This window comes from Coenobita brevimanus, chromosome 107 (genome assembly GCF_032717465.1).
Source record: "Coenobita brevimanus isolate Jiangsu-jjx chromosome 107, ASM3271746v2, whole genome shotgun sequence".
Taxonomy (NCBI): domain Eukaryota; kingdom Metazoa; phylum Arthropoda; class Malacostraca; order Decapoda; family Coenobitidae; genus Coenobita; species Coenobita brevimanus.
The window spans coordinates 25,194,825-25,217,554 of NC_137060.1; the positions used below are offsets into that span (position 1 = coordinate 25,194,825).

General features: G+C 40.3%; 1 protein-coding gene across 1 annotated transcript in view; it reads right to left on the reverse strand.

Annotated features, from left to right (window-relative positions):
• The window catches only part of Wdr33 (WD repeat domain 33), a 67,421-nt gene that overhangs the window by 12,077 nt on the left and 32,614 nt on the right, over positions 1-22,730 (reverse strand). Inside the window, exons 12-16 of the mRNA XM_080285669.1 lie at positions 20,105-20,270; positions 15,494-15,632; positions 14,217-14,314; positions 13,316-14,102; positions 11,404-11,554 (exon numbers count right to left, since the gene is read on the reverse strand). Of these exons, the coding sequence (XP_080141795.1) occupies positions 11,404-11,554; positions 13,316-14,102; positions 14,217-14,314; positions 15,494-15,632; positions 20,105-20,270 (1,341 nt within the window). The remainder of the gene's footprint in view (positions 1-11,403; positions 11,555-13,315; positions 14,103-14,216; positions 14,315-15,493; positions 15,633-20,104; positions 20,271-22,730) is intronic.

Genomic DNA, 22,730 nt, shown 5'->3' on the forward strand with positions numbered 1-22,730 from the left:
GCAGCATGGATCCGATGGCCGTACCCATTATAGCATATTACAGTGGCTCGTTACCCACATTTATAGATGTTAAAAGTGTGCACTGTACTTAGTTCTGAGGATATTAACGAATGTGTAGTTTAAAGGATGTTACGAGTGTGTAGTTTAGAGGATGTTACGAGTGTGTAGTTTGGAGGATGTTACGAGTGTGTAGCTTAGAGGATGTTACGAGTGTGCAGTTTAGAGGATGTTACGAGTGTGTAGTTTTGAGGATGTTACGAGTGTGTAGGTTGGAGGATGTTACGAGTGTGTAGTTCAGAGAATCTTACGAGTATGCTGTTTAGAGGATGATTTGAGGGTGTAGTTTATAGGATGATACGAATGTGTATGAGTAGTTCAGAGGATGTTACAAATGTGTCGTTTGTAGGACGTTACGAGTGTGTACGAGTAGTTTAGAGGATGTTAAGAGTGTGTAGCTTAGACGATGTTACAAGTGTGTAGTTTAGAGGACGTTACGAGTGTGTAATTCAGAGGATGCTAGGGGTGTATAGTTCTTTCACCTTAACCTGGCCCTGATTTTCGTCCCTTTGCAGCAGAGCTTGTTGGCAGGGATAAAACAACGCTGCGGCTTTACATTCTCTCCATGGCACTTCTTCATGACAAGCATCCTATTCTTGTGTTAATCTAATGTTACAATTCAGAGAGAGAGAGAGAGAGAGAGAGAGAGAGAGAGAGAGAGAGAAAGAACAGTTTTAGGTCGAGTTAGACGGCATAATATTCTTGTGTTTAACTAATGTTACAACCTAAACATTCAAGATGGGAGTAGCAAATGTATAAATGATGCAGGGCAGGTAGACTACTCATGATGCTGACTGAGACGCCCCCAAACACACGAAAAACAGCCCAACGGACTGGAAGTGAAATATTATACATGGATCACCTCGTTATATTTGAAAATTTTGATTACTTCTGTTTCCATATCTAACCCCTCTAGTTCGAAGTCTCTCCCTGGCTATATAAAATGTCTAAAGGTTCTAAGTAAAATTTAAAATGCTTCATCCGAATGGAGCTGAGATCCTGTATTTATCTATACATACGGTCAAATCACCTGAAGGTAGCAAGAGTAAAATTAAAAATACCTCGCCGGACTGAAGTTAGCTCTATCTACCATCTATAAGTTTATCTATCTACATCATGAGACCTCTTAGCTACCTGTGGATCGCAAACGGTGTTGAAATATTCTACGTGAGGCCGTATAAAGTCTATGGACGTGCTTAACACCCGTGATTTTACGGCACGGTGCTATTTTCTCATATGGTCATAAAACATTAAATATGTGAGCAGAAACGGGAGAGGAATGCTCACAGAATTAAAGGCATCCACTGCTCAAGATGAGGGGTGCTAGTCAAGATCAAAGGCTTCATTCAGCGTCCTGTAGTAAGCGTATAGGAACACTGTCAGGACTCGAGGTCGAAAAGAACTAGGACCTTCACACACATCGGAGAAATATTTAGAATTATCTAAGGTCCTTGCACCCCCTAAACACACACACACACACACACACACACACACACACACACGATAGATAAACGCAGCAACATTTTCCTTACCTTCGGGGGCAGTTGTGGCTCTGTGGCACCTTTATCATCTACTAAAACCCATCGAGAGTCACACAGTTAACTGTTGGTTGCAAGAGAGAGGGAGCAATTTTTCCGTCAGGCATTAAAAAAGTACACGGAACAACCAGCCGCATCGACCTCCAGCGGGCAACTGAGTCTGAGATGTTTAACTGACTCAACTACAAGCCTCCTAAAAATATTCAGGGCGCGCGTAATTCCTATTATTATCTCTTTACCGAGATTGATATTTGGATTCTACATTTTTTCCCGTACGTGTTTAACAAATTTTATGAACAATAAAACTGCAAATCATTTCGCAGGACAATTTGGTCATATGCTGTAGTTATTCAAGGGCAAACTCTTGGCGTGATATGATTTATTTTATAAGGGAGTTCAGATTCTCTCTCTCTCTCGCTCTCCGTCTGAGAACCCTCTCTTTCTCAAGCAGACACCATATTCCTTGCTAACAAACAGACCATACTCTCGAGGAGACATCCTCATCTCCTTACTGACTCGCTGCACTACTCTCTCTTAACATCCTCCTTCCTTACTGACCAACAAACGCTCCACTGCATTCTCTCTCTCTCTGTCCAGTCTGCATTTTATTACGTATTTAAAATCCTGTTTCGGGCTCTTATATAACACGCTCAGCACGGTAAGGCCGTCTATAGTTAGTTGAGACTACATTTACTGCCAAGACTGTGCCAAACAATAACTTCGGCAGTAGTCGCTCCTTGATTCTAATATCCTCCCTCAACTGAATAAAACTTGCCTGGGTGAAATAAAAAGCATATTGTTGTTCTGATCATAACAGTGACAGCAGATAATGTACATACATATATACAGACATACACATACAGTATATACGGTTCTCTTCCTAACTACCTACCCACAAAGTAGGCTACCTGCCTACCTACTTTACCTTTCTACCTATTTTCTTGTCAATGGCGATTACAGGAATTTTCAGAGGGTGGGCGATGCAAAGGCCCCCTCAATTTATCCAATATTTGCCAGGACCGGCATGTTTACTGGCGAGTTACATCCATACTTTAATGTTTTGGTTGTCCCTTGCTTCTTCAGCCCGAGTGCTATACTTTTTTCACCTTAACTTGGCCCAAATTTTCCTCTTTTTCCAGTTTATTTCAAACAGATCAGAGGCAGGAGACAATACTTCTGGTATGTATTACGTCCCTTCCACAGCACCTCTACGTGACCAGCGTTTATCTTAGTGCTAGCCTATACAATTCAGAATTCAAGATGGCGCTGATAATTTTTGATCTTTGAAATAAAAAAAAAAAGGACATCCGTATACGGGTCTATGCTGACGAACAGTATATAGCTAACTGATGTTGCGTTAACCCTTTGACCTTGAGTACCAACGCACCGGCGCGGCGCCTTGATATGATTCAGTGACATTAAACTTACATAATATCTAGCTATAGTTTGAATCCCCTTTCCTTGTCTTTTTATTTTCTTACACGTTTACTAAGTATTTCCTGACTGCGTATCCCTTCTAAACCCTTTGCTTTAGTAAAAATAAACATTTTCCCTTTGCTGGTGCAGTCTCGACAAAGATTTCAGAGGAGAATCACATAAACAAGGTAATTATCTACAACTCCTAGATAACTAGCCTACACAAAATCATACGTAAAGGAAGGATGGAGGGTCAAAATGGAAGAGCGAGGCTTTACCTCTTGATGCAGTGACGCTGTACTTGACGTCCTCGCACTCTGAAAAATGTAACCAAACTTAAAAACCAAACTATAATTTTTTTTTTTTTTTTTTAGTATTGCATATATGACTCTCTCTCTCTCTCTCTCTCTCTCTCTCTCTCTCTCAATTATAATATGTAACAAATGTCACAAAAAAATCTCAGGAGGGGCAATCTGCTACCACTAGCTACGCCACTGTCCCCTGCCTACCTGCCTCCCTCCTTACATTATATATACATACTGTACATACATACCGGTAATATATTACATGCACATATACATGACCAACTCCCTACCTTATGATCAAGCCCTCTCTTAACTTTTGTTGTTGTTGTTGTTGTTGTTTTGCTGTACATGGTTACCAAGCGAAAAATATAAGGTACGTTATATCTGTTCTTGTGAATCAAAGCTTAAGCTTTGCTAGGGGTCGTGAGGAACTTCGCCGCGGTGCTCAAATGAAAATGTCACCCCACTCGAGCCACTTCCCACAAAACAAGGAAATTTTTTTATTAAAAAAAGATTCTTACTGTACTGCAAAAAAAAAAAAAAAAAAAAAAAAAAAAAAGGGAGGAATTATTTCAAAGCAAGAACTCTCCTGTTAACCATGAGCTTGAAAATACACGAAAGCCTTCTGTGATGCCTACGTGGATGTCAATTTCCACTACAAAAACATCAGAAACATTTATCCCGATACTTCTAACGGGCAATATGGCACCGACATGTCACCCGTTAACAAAACCTGTGCAACGTTTGCTGACAACGTCGCTGGTGTGCATTTTCTATTAACTTCCTCCATTACAAACCTGTGGGCTGCTTACTGTTCTGTTACCGTAGGGAGAAAGGTTTGGGTGCAGAGCCCCCACTTAGGTTGTACGGCCTAAGAATGCTTTGGTGGGGAAAAGGGGGGTCACGGGACGTACTCCCTGTCAGGGCCAGGTATTTGAAGCCTCATGTAATTTACTTAAGCAAAGGCCCTGTAACTGCCTTAACGTTAATGGAATTTTCAATATGGCTACAATTTCGTCAGAGGCCATACTGAAACCTTATTTTGGCTACGTTACGCTCAAGAATCTCCGATCCATTAAAAGGACTGCGTGTTGTCTGTCCATCACCCGATCACAGCGTGGCTTTATTACACAGATTGATTAAAAAGGATACTACCCAACTTCAAAACGCGAAATCAGGCAACTCAGCTGATGGCCATGAACAAACACGCTTATCGGTGTACGGCTAAGGAAGGCTGCTGTAGTTTTAATCTGAGCTGTGAAGGTAAAACGGCTTCAGTGATGATATCAAGGATAAACATATACAGTAGGTCTGTGACTTCCCAAAACTGTTAGGTTCTTCATCCTAGTTCTTCTAATGTTCAAGACTAAATTAAATAACTCACTGGACAAAACAGAATACTTGCAGACTTAACGAGCGGTGAAGACGGTCCGGACTGACAGCACGTTGCTTAAGTTTGACTGTAAACAGTGTATCACCACGCCAACTACGGAAGTAAAACATTTTTCCCTACTGAATTTAATTTTTCTTTTCAATAAACTTATAGGATAATTGGAAATATATCTGTTAACTTCGAAGGTTTTTCTTTTGCTGTCTAAAAAAAAAAAAAAAAAAAAAAAAAGGACAAGGTAAGCTCCCTATTCTTCTAAGTAATTTTGTCGCGCAAATTGTCGCTCTAGTATACAAGTCAGCAAGTACTCAGCGTACAGTCTGACTGGCACATTTATTGGAGGCGAATATGTTAATAAATAAAATTTGCGGTCATGACAGGTTTTATTTGCCCGATGTTGCTCTACAAGGGAAACGTTCATTTAATACCATCAAAGGTAACCTAGCCTTCAGCTCGAAGGGGATAATAGGGATTGACTGTTACTTTACTTTCACCAACCGAGTACAATGCATTCTCTATGCATCAATAGAATTTAAGCTTATTCTTCCCTACCCACTGAACAAGACATGCTTACTGCATGTCTCATTTAACTCTGTCTGTCTCTCTGCTTAAAATCAGACGCCTTAATCCTGGAGGGAGTGGCCATAAAGAAATTAAAATTCCTGAGCGTCAGTTGTGTCGCTCTTCTTTACCATCAGGGAGGTGTCCCTCTCTCCATCCCACACTACTTTCACCGGTTTACCTCTCCACTCCGTCCTTCCAAACCATCATCCAACCCTCTCTCATCATATCTCCCCTCACCTCATTCACATACGTTCTTAATGTCAATCTCTCACTCTGCATTTGCTCCACCTGGCCAGACCATCTCAGGGTATTCCTCCAAACTTTCATGCACATCCACACCAAATCCCACAGTGCTCCCAAACTTCATCTGTCTGTCTCTCCATGTGACTCAACATGCTTCTTTAGATAACTGATTTCCACTCCTTTTGCGCTTGATTTATGTCATTCCTGCAATGTCAAACCTTTTTCATAGGCTAGTGTGGACTTCACAATACTGCTGTACTGTTTACAGACTTATTTACTTCCATGCTTTCCTCCCTCTTCCTTGTCATCATTCTCAATGTACCTGCAACCCTCCTTCCCTCCTGTGCTTTTTACATAACTGGGCACCTCCACTGTTTGGATGAACAAATGTCCCCCAACTCCCCTTGTCCTCCAAAAGGAGTATGGTGGACTGCAGACTGAGTGCATCTTCAGCCTGCAGTCCACTGGGTTCTTTCACATAAGCCTGGGACCACGAAAAGAACTGCCCAGATACAGTACTCGAAGCATTGGGGTAGATCCTGGAGGGGTTGGGGGATTACATTCCCCTGCAAGTGGATCAGGAGGGGGATATTCCATATAATCATCCCTCCTACAGTCCAAAAAAATGCAAAGTTAAGCATAGAGTTACTTTCAGGATTCTTTGCAGTGAATATGCGAGAAAACTGAAAATGCAGCATATATTGTAACATCAGAAAGTGTATCTGACCACTTCCCACAGCACTGGCCTTCTTTTCTCACTACATCTAGGTACTCTTTAGTCTCAGAAGTCATCCTCCTCAGGAATCAGAATAAATCTATGCTACTAACTTGAAGGCTCTCATATTCTCCATTTCCTGACCACTAAGCCTCACTACACACTCCAGAACTTCACTGCTTTTAAAACCAAAACATTACTCTCTGCTACACTCTCATTAGAAAAAGCAACTTTTAAGGGAACAGTTTACATCAACATCACCCTCATCCTCATCATCAAACCTTTTTACTACCCCTATGATAGTGAGGAAGGGTCAAGAAAACAATGAAAGAGAAAGCAGGAATTAAGGAGAACTATTAATAGCCTGCTCAGTGAAATGAATGACACTCATTCACACATCAATACACAATTAAAAAAAAAACACACAAGTGAGCATGTCAAGTATTTATTAGAGAAATAATTTGAGTTACTACATCTTCCTAACTGCAAGAAATATTAACAAAAGCCACAGTACTGAAACAACTGCCTCCCCATTGGCCACCTATTTTACGACATCAGTTTACACCTCTTACTTTACCCCTTCAATCCTGTGACATCTTTTTTAGGTTATTACTGTATTACTCACGATGATTTCACTCAGCTTTGGGGAGACGTTTCAAGTGGGAGGGGTAAGATATAGCCTTCATTAACCCAAGTACTTCCTTCACTATTAGGCTGCCTCCTAAATGAAATAAGATCATACGGTAGCACTGGAAATAGAACAATAATTTCATCCTCAGGCTGAAGTAATATGCCTCTACCATTTACAACGCAGGGTGGTAACCATATAACCAAGCCATACATGCTCCCTACATGTCAACAAGTGGGTTGGTGGAGGGTTAGTGCCCCTCCCCGTAAAACAAATACTGTAACTCAAAGTCAAATGGCCACCCCTTACGGGGTTATGGAATCTGGCAATGATTGGATGGATGGAATACTGACATTTACATTTCACTCTTGTCACTGCAAAACACTTTCATCCATCAATTTCAGTGGAAGGATTAACAAGGATTCTGCCTAAGCCCTCCAATATAGAACATCACTTCTAAACTAAATAAAACTGTCAGGATATAACAAGAAGGAAAGTTGGGAAAAAAAAAAAATCCATCATCATAGTGAAGGGTTAAACACCATCAGGAAATCTCTGTGTAAACAACTACAATATCTCACCTCCTCCACTCACCTGATGTGGTGCTGTCTATTTCTTCCTTCACTTGTCATTCTTTTTCCATATCTGCCCTCCACTCTTCCTATTGCTCTTATCTTTCCTGTCATTTTTTTATTACTCTTCTTTCCTTTTCAGGTGGCTTTAAACTGAATGACAAGCCTAATGATTTCCTGTAAGCCAGAATACCATTTACAACGCTGGGTGGTAACAATATAACCAACCCATACACGTTTCCTACTTGTCAACATGTGGGTTGGCAGAAGGTTAGTGCCCCTCCCTGTAAAATAACTAACTCAAAGGCAAACAGCCACCCTTTATGGTAGTGTGGTCTCTGGCTATAGATAGACTAAATTTTCATTACAATCTGCTTGCATTTAGCTAAAAAGTTATTCTCAGATATGCATCTTTCAACCCTATTTATCAACATGGTACCACTGTTCAACAAGACACCTTCAATAATACACTCAGTTCTTATAACAATTCAGGCATGTGTTCCAGAATATCATAACTTTTTCTATACAAGTGGCACTCTAAACTAGGCAAACCAACAAATCTACTTTACAGGAAACAATGAATTTTTAATAAGCAATGCCAGTGTAATTTATGACATAATATACATTTACATAAAGGAAACTTATATGGTAATGAGGATTTATTATAAACACTCCACTTACCAACCTCATTTCTAGATCTGCATTTCTGATCTGAGACCATGACCTTCTATAACTCTGTGATGTAAGTGACTGCCCATTATACTGTACTTATATCAACAACATAAAAGAAGCCAGCTCAATGTTGCCTTTAAAAATGTGTATGGGTCTGATAAGGTCATTCTAATTAATGGCTGCATATGCAGTAGTTCAGTTGCAATATCTGAAACTTCATTTGTTATTTTTGGAACTTCATTTACCTTCCACTGTCTTCCTACCACTTATTTACCATTAAGTCTTATCTACTTTACATAAACAATCAACAAATGCTCTTTTCTATCATATACAAAATTCAGCCTGATCTTCAATATATACATTTTAAAAAATTATTCAATGTGTATGCTATTACACAGTTCCACACTAAGTTTTCTTGACAACTTCAGTCCCACAATTTAAATTTTCTTGGCAAGCTCCATTATCTAATCCACCTGTTCTGTACTTCTTTTTTCTCTTCAGATCTTCTACTTTCTTCATACATTCTTCAAGGCTGATCTGTTTTGAATATACTGAAACTTTGATCACCTTCCACCTCACATATGCCTGTCTTTCTCGCCTTTACCTTCTGAAAAAACAGCTACTTCTTGAGCAAAATCCTTTCAGTTATACAGTACTTCCTTTCGCTTCTAATCGTTTTCCAAGAGCAGTGTTTCATTCCACAAAAATCCATCTTCTAGGGAAAGTTTCTCATTCCACCTTTACCCCATTTTCTGAGTACAGTGTATCATTCCACCCCAATCCATCTTTAGACAAAGTCATTCATTTCACTTCTGTTTTCCAAGACATTCCTTCATTCCATTTTTGAGAGCAGTGTTTCAGTACCATGGCAGAGAACAGGACTCAGATTCACAAACAAACTTAAGGTCAATTCCCTATCACAACTAGAATCTGTTTTTCCTGTAAGAACAAAAGATATATGAGGTTTCTGTGCCCTCCTCTCCTTGTCCTTCCTACAGAAACAAATAATAAAACTTCCAATCACAACATAGGGCTTGTGTTTATTGGAAGAACAAAGGTTATGAGAAACTTCTGTACACTTCTCTCCTTGTCCTTCCAACAAAAATAACTAATCATTGTTGCAACAGGGAACTAGTTGTAAATATGCTTGAGAATTCAGTCCTGTGTCCATCCTTACTCCCTGCACCAATGTGGATCTCTCTCTGCTACACCAACAAAAATATTCCAGTATTGCTCTGAGCTACAGTAGTTACTGCCTGTACAATTTTTCTAATGCATGAGAGAGAGAGGTAAAAGAAAATAGTAATACTAATAACTAATAATGTAATGGATATGAATGGGTGGATTTGTACATGTTTTAATGATGATGAGCAGTTTAACCCCTTGAATCTGGTGACTTTTTACTTTTTTAATTCTTGTTACCACCAGGGATTTTATTCAACTTAGAGGAGACCTCTTGTAAAGCTGGAGTTACTGCAAATTGTAATGGCTGTGTTTGAGAGCATTCAAGTCTTTATGTGTCATCTGTATGAACCAGTAAGGTACAAACATACTATCTGCAAACAATTATGAATGGATGCACTACAGTATCAATACCCACTTTTAGTGTCAAATACAGCCTGAGTTTTGAGCCCAAGACTCAAGGCACACATACATCTAGTGTTAAATGTGTGCCCTAGATACCGATTTCATTCAGGATACATTAGGATATTTTAGTCTTCCATGTTCAAAATGCCCCTCCTCACTTGAGTTAAATTTTCTGATCATAGCAAGAAAAAAATATAAGACACCATGGTAGCCATGTGGTTAAGGGTGCATGTGAAGTCTGGCTATGAGAGGAATGTTTGGGTTTGTGACATCCAGTACAGCTAGTGACATACCACACACGACAGTCTTACATTAAATTCAACGAACAAAGTCTCTCAGAATTGGGATCTCAATACACATTATCTCTTGGCTGATATTATAATTAGTAATGGAGGCAGTAATTATTCAGTTCAGTCATGCACCCTTATTTATGGACACTACACAAAATGAACCTGGCAATGAAAGCCATATATGATACTTTTCCCCCCCTTCTATGTCATGGTCAGGGATAAGTATGTGGTTTTCCGGGTTACTTTAGGTCATATTTGTGTAACATCCATACTGTATATAAGGCTGTACAACTAAACTCCCTAGCACCTCTTCCTTGGAAATTTATTTCTGTATCTAGCACATTAATATTCTCTTGTATATTACTGTATTTATGTTATGGTCCATCTACCTACCCACCACACAATCCTGTGCTATTGCACCTAGAGTGCTGGGGCCCAAGGCTAGGCTATTCACTCCACACATTTAACCCTTTCAATCTGGGACATATCATTTAGTTTAATCTCGCTGCCATCAGACGATTTTATTCAACTCACCAAACAACTGTCACAGGGAAAATGTTTATTTAAGGATGTATCTAACTCCCCTAGCTTTTAAGGTCTATTCTAAAATAGTCAGAAGACAGCAAGAATAAAATGAACAAGACATTCCCAGGCTCAGTATGATTAGGACTTACCTTTGAGTGACATTATATGAGCAGTAAATTCTTAACCACCCCATAAATTCTAAGACAATAAAAAATAAATAAATAATGGATTAATAATAGAGAAAAAAGAAATGCCATACAAGAGAATACAAAGGTGTAATATGCAAACCAGCCATTAAACCCTTGAATCAGATTATGCCTTTTATTGGTTAATTATTGCTTCCTCCAAGAAATTTTCATCAGCTAAGGAATCTCCTGTACTGAAGGGGTTATTGAAAAAACTATCTGACCTCTTCAGCTCAAAATGCAACCCCCCCCCCATGCTAAGTAATTTTGTCTACCAGTGGCAAAAATAAAGCAAAAAATTACATCCTCTGACGGGGTTATGGAAGAGGTGCTAAAGATCCTCCAAGGACAATAACAGTATGACTCTTCCATTGATGCTCAACACACACACACACACACACACACACACACACACACACGATACAAAAACATCATGTGATCTGGCCTTATTAGATTGTGGCCCCATTTAAATTACTTTCAACAAGTAAAAAAAATAAAAAATGGCATCAAACATTATATGAATTAAGCTGTTTAGGTGATGGCTCAGTGTATATATTAAGTTCTCTAACCTCTCCACAACAATGATGTTTTTCATTCATTCTTATCATTCTTGCTAGAACCAGATCAGTTTATTCAGATCAAGGGAGTCTAAATAGTGCAAGAGTTATTGAGACTTTCGGGCCGACGAGGAGCCCACACATGGCCATGCTGTGTACCCTGGGTAGGGCAGCTGCAGAATCCACCCAAGAGCCAAATCTCACATTATCTGCAACCTGACATGGAGATGGACCTCGGTTCAGCCCAGGTGAGACACTGTCTACCACAAGGGGATGCTGGTTCCCTACATGATGTTGTACTATACAGTACCTGTAGGAAAGCCGCACAGAAACAGTTGCTTACCTGTGGTCATCGGGTCTGATATGCCCGACAGACTGCAGTTAAGCAACAACAAAAACAACAACAGAGGTTTTATCTGAGTCCTCTAGTGTGAAAAGTCTCTCTTAAGCTGACCAGTATTGTCCAGAGATAGCAAGACTAAAATATAAAAATACTTCATTGCAGTGAAAGGGTCAGACTCTATCCTTAGATACTGCATAAAATACAACATGACCGACAATGCATATACAGTTTTCTTAACCACCTCATCCCTAGGACTGTTTTTAATTTTATTCTTGCTATCAACAAATTTCATATAACCTGGGAGTGACTCAACAAACTGAAAGAGTTACATGCAGCCTTCATTAACCAATTCACTACCAGAAGCTTCTCCTAAGGTGAAAAAAATTACATGGAGGTAGCAAGAGAGAAATTAAAATGATGTCCTCAGGCTGAATGGGTTAAATTGTGATTCCATTCATGTTAACTGCAACAGCTTCTTAGAAAAAAAAAAAAAAAAATTGTATAAAACACCATAACAGTTAAAATGCTAGGCCTCTTGGATTCACTCAAAGTACTCAAATAATAATGCCAATATTTTGAACACCAAAAAATGTGGAAGTCAATGTTGCCTCACCCATATCAACACAAGTTTTTATCATTATTTCTTACTATCGGGATGAAATTTCTATGCACAGTTTTCAGTGACAACGTATGATAGCACTTGACAATATCAGTTTCATAGACAAGTTTTAGTTTGTACAGCTTAAACTGGCAAAGTTTTTTGTCCTTTGGCTACTTATTTTCTGTAGCTTAATGGCAGAATAAGACAACACAGTACTATAGCTCTGCATCCTTCCCACAGCACTTCTTTGTGACTAGCACTATGTGTTAACCTCTTGTTGCAGCCCAGTATTCAAGATGGAGAGAGAGCAATTTCAGGCCAAACTGTAGTGAATCAAGTAGAATTACAGTTAGGGGAGCATTAAAAAAATATGTTGTCAAACATTACTCTGACCTGAACCGTCATTTCTTCCAACCACAACAGTCGGCTCTTTACTCCTCATTTGTCTTGTGAGCCAGTAGTAGCACAGACAAGATACACAGATGTATTATTAATGGCCATCTTCTCACTAGCAGAGGAAACCTCACAGCATCTCTTCTTAAGAAGTATATTCTGCATATTATACCTGATATTCTCCTGTAATTATTTATATCTTTTTAATATCACCATAGCTGAAATCAGTATTATACTAGCGGATATCATGAAGTAATATGCAAGACAGATTGCTGAGGAAGGAGAGTTATGACTCTTCTGTCAATGAGTATATGACAAATCTGAATCACCAAGGGGAAGGCAAATCTCCAGTTTCTGATGTCATTATTGAAATGTAAGAAAGGGAAAAGAAAGTTTTATCTCTCTACCTTGTTGCTGACTGAGTTCAGTGAGGTGGATTACAGCCTAACAATGCTTAAACGTCACAGAAGTTTCGAAACTATCAAACATTAGGAGCTTCCCTACACCTTGGTGCACTGATTTTAAAATATGGTCATGACTCTCAAGTGCCTTACCCAAACTCCCCGTTTTTCAAAAACAACCATAAATTAATGAGTCAATGATCGGCAGAGTAACTGCGAAAACACAGTAACATCTTCAGATAAAAACGTCATGTTGAATCAAACACCCAACTCACTGATAAAAAAAAATATTAAGGAAAAATATATATATGTACAAAGGTCATATACACCTACTGAAAGTTATCCCAACCCCCACCTCCCCCTCCTCTTCCACCCCCTCCTCCCTCTCCACCTCGACCCCTCCCCCGCTGTGGTCCCCCCCAACCCCTACCTCGCTGGAAGTCCCCCCTCCCTCTCCCTCTTTGGAAATCACCCTTTCCGCCCCTACCGCCTTGCTGGAAATCACCCCCACCTCCTCCTCGGAAACCCCTTCCCTTCCCTTTCCAGCCCCCTCCCCCACCCCGTCCCCCTCCAAACTCCTCATCCTTATTCCAGCCACCCTCCTGGTTCCCACCCAGAAAGTTTCCCCCACCCTTGCCCCACATATTGCCACCACCTCCGTCTTGCTGCCAGTCACCCCCACCCACTTTCTTGTTGTGCTCATCCTGTTCTTGGTTCCCCTGCCAGTTATTGTTGCTACGGCCCCAGTTGTTCTGCCCCTCATTGAAGAACTCGTTGAACCCACCCCGCCCTCCTCCCCGGCTGCCTCGACCTCCCCCACCGCCACGCATCATCCAGCCAGGGCCACCACGCTCATCCATCTCTGTTCCATTGTTCATGTTGTTCTTGTTTTGCCAGTTATTGTCAAAGCCCTGCAGAGGCTGTTGGTGCTGTGCCTCGTTTTGTGGGAACCGTGGGCCTCCTATCCCCAAGCCCATACCCCCTCTGGGCACCCCTCTATTTGGCCAACCCCCACGCATAGCCCCACGTGCAAACATAGAATCATTAGGCCCCCCGAAGTTCCCTCGTAGTGGGCCAAAATTCTGTGGAAGGCCCCCAGGGAAATTTGGAGGAGGACCACCTGGAAGCCCCAATGGGAAGCCTCCAGGTCCTGGAAAGTTTGCTGGGTTCATGTTGCTGTTAGGGTTGGGATTTGGGTTGTGGTTGGGTGTGGGAGCAGGAGTAGGGTTGGGGCTGTTGTTGTTGGTATTGGGGAAGGTCTGTGGTGGCTTGTCGTTCATCTGGTTGGGCTGGTTCCCCACCACTGCCTTCTTATCCTGCTGCTCCTCCGGACTGTTGGAGAGAGTGACATCATCAGTATCTTTCAATCTACGTTCTCTCTTACTCATACACACACACACAGTATTGTGTGTATGACAAATATATTGAGAGCAAGAAGCACATAAAAGAGACCAGTGAAGTGGAAAACGAAGGAGGTAAATGATAATCTAGGAGGAAAAATGAATGCAAATTACTCTGAAAATAGGAAGTTATTCTGGAAAGAGGTGCAGAAATGTAGACGTGAAAGCAGAAAAAAATGTGAAAGTGCGAAGGATGTAAGTGGTTGATCATTAACACATGGGGATGAAGTAAGGACCAGATGGAAAGAATATTTTGAAAGCCTGATGAATGGGAATGGTGAGAGTAGAGCAACTATAAACATGACTGGTTTTGGGGGTGTACAAAGAAGGAATACAGTGCCTGGAAATGTGACACTCGCACAGGTGAAGAACGCTGTGATGCAGCTGAAAAATGGGAAAGTAGCTGGGGTTCATGAGATGTATGTAGAGATTATTAAATGTAGTGCAAAGAGTGGAATAAAGTGCTTGTTGAAGATATGTAGGAAGGTATGGATGAGTGATACTGTGCTGGCAGAGTGGAAAAAGGCTGTTATTGCATCCCTGTACAAAAACACAGGTGAGCAAAGTGAATGCAAGAATTATTGTGGCATAAATTTATTGGAAGTGGCAGGGAAGGTATAGGGAAGAATTACTATAAAGTTGTACCATCCAAAGTAACATTAAGTCTGAGTCATGGCATCGAAAATGCACTTCTAATGTATGCTGCATGTGATCAGTTAACTGACTGACTTGCAGGTTCTTCATTATCTGCCACAGAACCTTGACAGAAGACTACCGTCTATGTACTATTTTTGTATCGAGTTACATTCTAACCAGTGATATTATAATGTTTTGGTGTAAGCATTCCTTATGTGGTGGTTAAAGCATTGTACCACTTGAGATGGTGAACAGATTGTGGGCTATGGCTATATCCTTGTATAATCATCATCGTCATCATCGTCATCCAAGCCATAATTCATAAAATCTGAGCTAAGTTAGTTTGAAAAAATTATAGTCCTCTACCCAAAAGAGGTTTTCCATAAGCTGAATAAAATGATCTGGAGGCAGTACAAATAAAATCAAAATGACATCCTGGTGGCAAAGGGTTAATGCCAGCCAGCACCCTTCATACTTGGCATTGGGGTTGAGCAACTGGTTCTTCTCCTTGATCAGTTTGCGGGCAAATTCAAAGTCCTTGGTGACTTCCGCTATGGCCTCCTCCTCCTCCATGTTCTGGAAGGCATTCTTGATCACGTCACCCGGCACTTTGTCTGTGGAAGGTAGAAAATTTTGGTCATCATCATCATCCAGTCTCTTTTTCCAAAGCACAGACAGACAGTGATACATGCATGTGCACACACACAAGCACACACACACACACACACACACACACACCACTTGAGATGGTGTGTGTGTGTGTGTTAATAATCAACCAAGCTAGGTGGACGTGTGACACCGGCGCTCCGTACCAATCACGGCCAGTGGCATTACCTAAATAGTATCTTTGTATGAGTCAAGCTCAGTACCAGGTTAGACTAAATGATTGTTCATTATAAAAAGGAAAAAAATAATAAGTTTCAACAAGACTTGTAAAAACAGGAAATAGAACCAAGACGAAAGAATACGCTGAGTCATCTCTGAGGTTTGTTTACAACAAGACGGAGATTGTAAGTATATGCTTTGCACTTTAAGTATTGCAAAATGGATACATACTTCAGTAAAACAAATTTGGAAAAGAAAAGGGATAAAAGTAAAAAGCAAAATGATGATTTCTACCAAGAACTGGTTGAAGCAGAGACCCACAATAGACTGGTTGAACGTGTAAACAAACTAGAAATGGCTTTCAAAAATGAAATTGATGAAATAAAGAGGCAGATGCACTTGCAAAAGGAAGAAATAGAAAAACTAGGAAGGAAGGCCAATAAGACACAACCATCAGTGAACTAACCGTGGAATTGAGTACACTTAGGAAGAAAATTAGTGAAATGGCAAGTACAGTAGTCAATCACGAGAGCGTTATGGAAGAGTTCAAAAATGACACAGAGACAATTAGGCAAGTTAGCAGTCTTACTGACCAAAGCAGTGATATGGAGGAGAAGATAACACAAGTAAATGAAGCTGTGCAAAGCTACAAAAATGATGTAGAAACCACGTATGCAGAAATGGTGAAAGTAAAGAAAGACTTAGAAACAAGGGTGGAGGAAAAAAGCATTAAAAAGGAGGTGAAAAGAATAATCCAAAACAATCCAAAGTTGGTCAGAGATTCAGTAGAGATAAACAAATCAATAGTAATCACTGGTATAGAAGAGGATGAAGTTAAAAACAAGATCACAAGAGACAAAAAGGAGATGGCAAATGTAATGAGCTTACTGAAAGAAGTATCAGAGGAAATCTGTAGTAAAGACATAGAGGAACACAAAAGGTTAGGGAAATACGAGAAAAGCAAGACAAGACCTCTAAAGGTGACTTTCCAGAGTGTAAACACTGTGGAAGAGATACTAAAATATGCAAAGAATCTTAAGGAAAAAGAGGAGTTCAAAAATGTATGGATAAAAAGATGTCTAACACAAGAGGAAATGGAATTACTGAAACAGAAAAGGGAGGAAGCAAAAACAAAAAATGAGGGAAGGTCAGAAGAGGACAGGAAGAAATTTTTTTACAAAGTAATAGGATTGCAGGTACGAAAGTGGTACACAAACAGGATGGAAGAAAAAGGAGGAAGGTAGTAGAACCATGTCAGGACAAGTATATAAACAAGATGATAAACTTGATGTACTCAAATGTGGATGGAATGGTATCTAAATTACTAGAGATGAATGATTATGTCAGAAAAAATGAACCACAAATAATATGCCTAACTGAAACAAAATTAATACCAAGGATATCAAATGACATACTAAACTTAGAGGAATACAATATATGGAGAAGAGACAGATATTTAAAAAAAGGAGGAGGAATTATAATATTAACTAAGAAAAATCTAAAAGTCAAGGAAATAAAACTAGATATACCATCACAAGTAGAACTGATTGTAGTAGAGATCGACACATCTGAAGGTAAAGTAATTGTAGCAAATTTGTACAAGCCACCCAGATCAAACACATGGGAAAGAGACGAATATGAGGACCTGGCAGAGAGTACAATTCAGAGTGTAAGGTCATTGCTACATAAAACGGAAGAGAAATCGGAAAGAATTATACTAACTGGGGACTTCAATACAAATATAAATTGGAATACTCTAGATATAAATAGCCAAGAAAGCTGTTGGGACCAAATGCTCCTGGATCTCGTACAAGAGTTTTTCTTAACGCAACATGTGAGGGAAACCACCAGAAAAAGAGGACTTGATGTACCTTCAGTGCTAGATCTAATATTTACAAGGCAAGAAAATGATATTGACAATTTAATATATCACCCTCCACTCGGCAAAAGCGATCATGCAGTACTAAACTATAACTTCAGGATAGCATATGACATAGTAAACAGCAATGATAGTTACAAAAAGAGCCTAAACTATAAAAAGGGAAATTATCAAGACCTAAAGAAGTATTTCTTAGAAGTTGATTGGGAAAATGAGCTTAGAGGACAAGATTTAAATGCTGTATATAAAAAATTTTGTGAATTTTATGAAATAGGAGTCCAGAAGTACATCCCACAGCACAAAGAAGCAGATAAGAAAATACAAAAATGGTTCAATACAGAATGTAAAAAATCAAAAGAAAGAAGAGATTTGTTGTGGAATAGATACAGAAGACACAATAGTGAAAGGGCGTACAATAATTACAAACAGGCAAGAAATGACTATACAAGAATAAGGAGGGAAGCCCAAAAACAGTTTGAGGAGGATATAATAAATAAAAGTAGTGATCAACCAAAGCTGTTTTACAGCTATATCAGAAGCAAAACTAAAGTAAAAGATATAATACAATCCATTACGGACGTGGGAATCACTTATACACAAGAGAAAGATATTTGTGAAGCACTAAATAAGAATTTCCAGTTAGTTTTTACAGAAGAAAAAAATTTTGAGAGGGACTATGTGGAACACGCATGTCCACACATACTACCAGATATACAAATAGCAGAAAAAGTAATACAGGAGGAGTTAAGTAGATTAGACAGAGGAAAAGCAAGTGGTCCTGATGAAATTTCATGTTGGGTATTACGAGAATGTGCAAAGGAGTTATGTAAACCATTATTTTTAATTTTCAAGAAATCCTTGAGTCAAGGTAAACTACCAGATATTTGGAAAAAAGCAAATATTGTCCCCTTATTCAAGAAAGGAAATAGACAAAATCCACTCAACTACCGACCAGTATCACTGACCAGTGTTGTAAGCAAGGTATTAGAAAAACTTATAAGAAAAGCTTGGGTAAATCATCTAGAAGAACACAGTATGATAACAGAAAGACAGTTTGGTTTCAGAAAAGGAAAATCATGTGTTACTAATCTGTTAAGCTACTATGACAGAGTAACAAACACAACACAGGAAAGGGAAGGATGGGTGGACAGTATCTATTTAGATTTCAAGAAAGCTTTTGACACAGTACCACACCAAAGACTTTTATGGAAACTGTACCATCAAGGAGGAATTCAAGGCAAACTGTTTTGTTGGATGCAAGACTTTCTCATAAAAAGAGAAATGAGGACAGTACTAAGAGGAAACTACTCATCATGGAAAGAAGTGACTAGTGGAGTACCACAGGGTTCAGTGCTGGCACCAATCATGTTTTTAGTGTATATAAATGATATAAACAGTAACACTGGAAATGAGAGCTATCTGAATATGTTTGCAGATGATGCAAAAATACAAAGGAGAATTACTAACACAGACTCTTGTAAAGAGCTACAAGAAGAATTAAATAAACTTCATGAATGGAGTAGTACATGGCAAATGGAATTCAATGTGGACAAGTGTCATGTAATCAAGTTTGGTAAAAGTGGAAAAAGACCTGATTGGGATTATAAGTTAGGAAATAAAACCCTATACACATCAGAAAGAGAGAAAGACCTAGGTGTGATTATCAATAACAGACTATCTCCGGCTGACCACATCAGCAAGAAGGTACGGAACATGTATACACTGCTTGCAAATATGAGAATAGCATTCACATACATAAATGAAGACATGCTAAGAAGGATAATAACATCATACATTAGACCAACCCTGGAATATGCATCAGTAGTCTGGAGTCCTCATCTCAAAAAGCACATAGACAAGATTGAAAAAGTTCAAAGGGACGCTACAAGATGGATACTAAGCTTAAGGGACCTAAGCTACGAAGAAAGACTAAATAAACTGAATCTACCAACACTACAGGAGAGAAGGAAAAGAGGTGACATGATAATGCTATATAAATGCATATCAAGAAAGGAGAAAATAGACATAAATGATTACTTAACATATGGAGAAGCATCAGCAAGAGGACACTGCAAAAAACTGCATAAGAAGAGAGGTGATAAAGCCGTAAGGAAATTCAGTTTCCCAAACAGAGCAATTGATCAATGGAATGCACTACCGAATGAAATAGTGTGTGCCAAAACAATTCACAAATTTAAGGATATGTACGTTAAATATGGTTTAAGACATGGGACAGTACAAGCTTGACTCATTCCTGTAAAGATACAAATAGGTAAGATCAATTAGGTAAGGTAAGAACACACACACACACACACACACACACACACACACACACACACACACACACACACACACACAAAATGCCAACCTAACCCTACTTACTAAGGGGAATAAGGAAGCCATAATAGAGAATAGAATTGGCCTTAATGGTTTCAAGAGGCACAGATCCTGGAGGTAATTCGTCACCATCATCCGTGTACACCATCTCTCCCTCGATATTAGCCGGCATGCTGAAGAGTGCTGCACTGTCTGTCACCACCCAGCTCGTCTGTGAAGGAAGATGCCGTTATGCATTACATAATTTATATTACTATGAATGTGCTAAATTTTAATACTCCTATCATGGAACATTTTAATAACACTCTGAATATACTAAACTTCAACATTACGAACATGGCACACAATACCTATTCATAACTGTAGTATTTCAAACATGCTAAATGATACCAATGCATAATCCTAATCCTAATGCATAATCCTGTAGAAGGAGGCTGTAGCACGGGCCGAACAGGGTGGTACTCCCGAGGGGAATGGGAATGCTAGTGATAGGGAGAGCTGGAGTTCCTGTTTCACCAGTTATCTAACCATCCCCTTTTGCTGATCTTTTCAGTGTGACAGTAACATGGAGAATAGACCAGCATACTCTCCCAAACATTTCCTCTAACTACCTTATGCACTACACCACACGCACTTAGCATTTTACACGACGTATCCCACTATGTTACAGGGGTTGGCGCCAGCAAGGGCATGCAGCCAGAAAACTCTGCCCCCGCTACCTAGTGGCGGACTCCTGGGGGAAGGCATGACGAGGGTTCCGCCAGCATAGATCAGGGGTCCAGGGCAAGATGGGGCTCGGTCCTGTGATAGAGGGTACAGGGCATTGCGGTTCCCAGGCTGCTGCTTCCGCCCAAAAGAGAGGGGCCCAAACCTGGAAGTAGCGCCCCAGGAGGCTGCCCTATCAGTGGGTGTATAATGGCAGGACAGTTACAGTGCCAAGGCGTGCTTGGAGGGTGTCCCTGCAGTTGTCCTGGCAGGGTGCCTCGAGGCCACTACCACAGCCACTGATAAGCTGGTGGGCTAAGGGCCCAAGATTCATTGCCTGGACCTGGGACTGTGCAGTGAGTGGGGCCTGTGGTATGTCTGTTCCCCTTTATTAATGCTGACTATGACAAAACACAAGAATAAGTTTCAAAGCAAGCCTGAGGACAGTAAATCACCCAGAGGGATGAGGGTGGGTTCATGGAATGTGGGAAGTTTGAGGGGAAGAGTGGGGGAAGTCGCTGAGGCATTCAGTAGGAGGTGGATGGATGTGGTGTGTTTGCAGGAAGTCCGGTACAGGGGTGGATCAGCCAGGAAGATTATTGGGAAGGACTGTTACTTTAAGTTGTTTTGGCAGGGGGGGACAGATGGATATGGGGGTGTTGGTGTGATGGTCGCAGAGAAATGGGTGGAATATGTTATGAATGTTATGAGAATAAGCAATAGGATATTGGTAGGGAAAATTCTGTTCGGCAGAAAGATAACTGCAATTATATCGGCATATGCTCCACATACAGGATTGAATGAAGTAGTGAATGATAGATTTTGGGATGATTTAATACGTGTAGTAGGTGGTATGCGGGATGATGAGATAGTGGTTTTGGGAGGGGACTTAAATGGTCATGTAGGTGAAGCAGCACAAGGTTATGAAGGAGTACATGGGGGATGTGCGTATGGTATAAGGAACAGAGAAGGGGAAAGGATACTCGAGTTTGGGGAGGCAACGGACATAATTGTGTGTAACACATATTTTAGGAAAAGAGAGAGTAGGTAAATGAGTTACATAAGAGGAGCATGTGGAGTGACATGAAGGGACAGGTTGACGAATGAAGAAGTGAAGGAACGTTGTGGGGTGGATGTGGATGTGCTTGAGAACATTAGGAGAAATACACTGAGGTGGTTTGGACTTGTGGAGAGAATGGAGAATGAAAGACTGACTAAGAGGGTGTATGTAGGTGAGGTGGCAGGAAGGAGAGGGAGGGGTAGACTGAGGATGAGGTGGAGGGATGGAGTTGAGAGGTATATGAGGGAAGGGGGAATGAGTTAGGGGAGGGTAGTCAAATGGTGGGTGACAGAGCGACCTGGAGGCGTTTTGTCTGCAGCCACCCTTTGCGGGATTAGGGTGTCGGGCTATAGATATATAGAGAGATAGATAGGTTAATTACGAATGAGTCTGGGGGAAATAGCAGTTAGAGAGATTATTTTCTGAGTGGGAGGGCTGATAGGAGGTTAGTGAGGGATGTTAAAGTTATAGGAAGTGAGGAGTGTGTGCAGCAGCACAAACTATTGATCTGTGATATGGTGCTTAAAAAACGAGTGGTGAAAAAGAGGACTTATGTACCTAGGAGGAAAATCTGGAAGCTGGAAAACCAAGTAGTAAGGGATGCCTTCTACAGCGAGATAAGGAGAGTGGTGGCTGAACAGGAAACCGTAGACAGAGGCGTTAATGAACAGTACAGAGCTCTCAAGAACAATCTCTTGAGTTACTGATGTAATATGCAGTTGGACAAGGGGCCCACCAAGACATAAAGTAACTTGGTGGTGGGATGAGGGTGTAGACGCTGCAGTTAAGGAGAAAAGAAGGCTTTTCCGAGAATGGAAGAAGGGTGGTAGCAAGGAGGAATACTTGGCTGCCAAGCATAGGGCTAGAAGAGAGGTATACAGGGCAAAGTCTGAGTCACAGAGACTT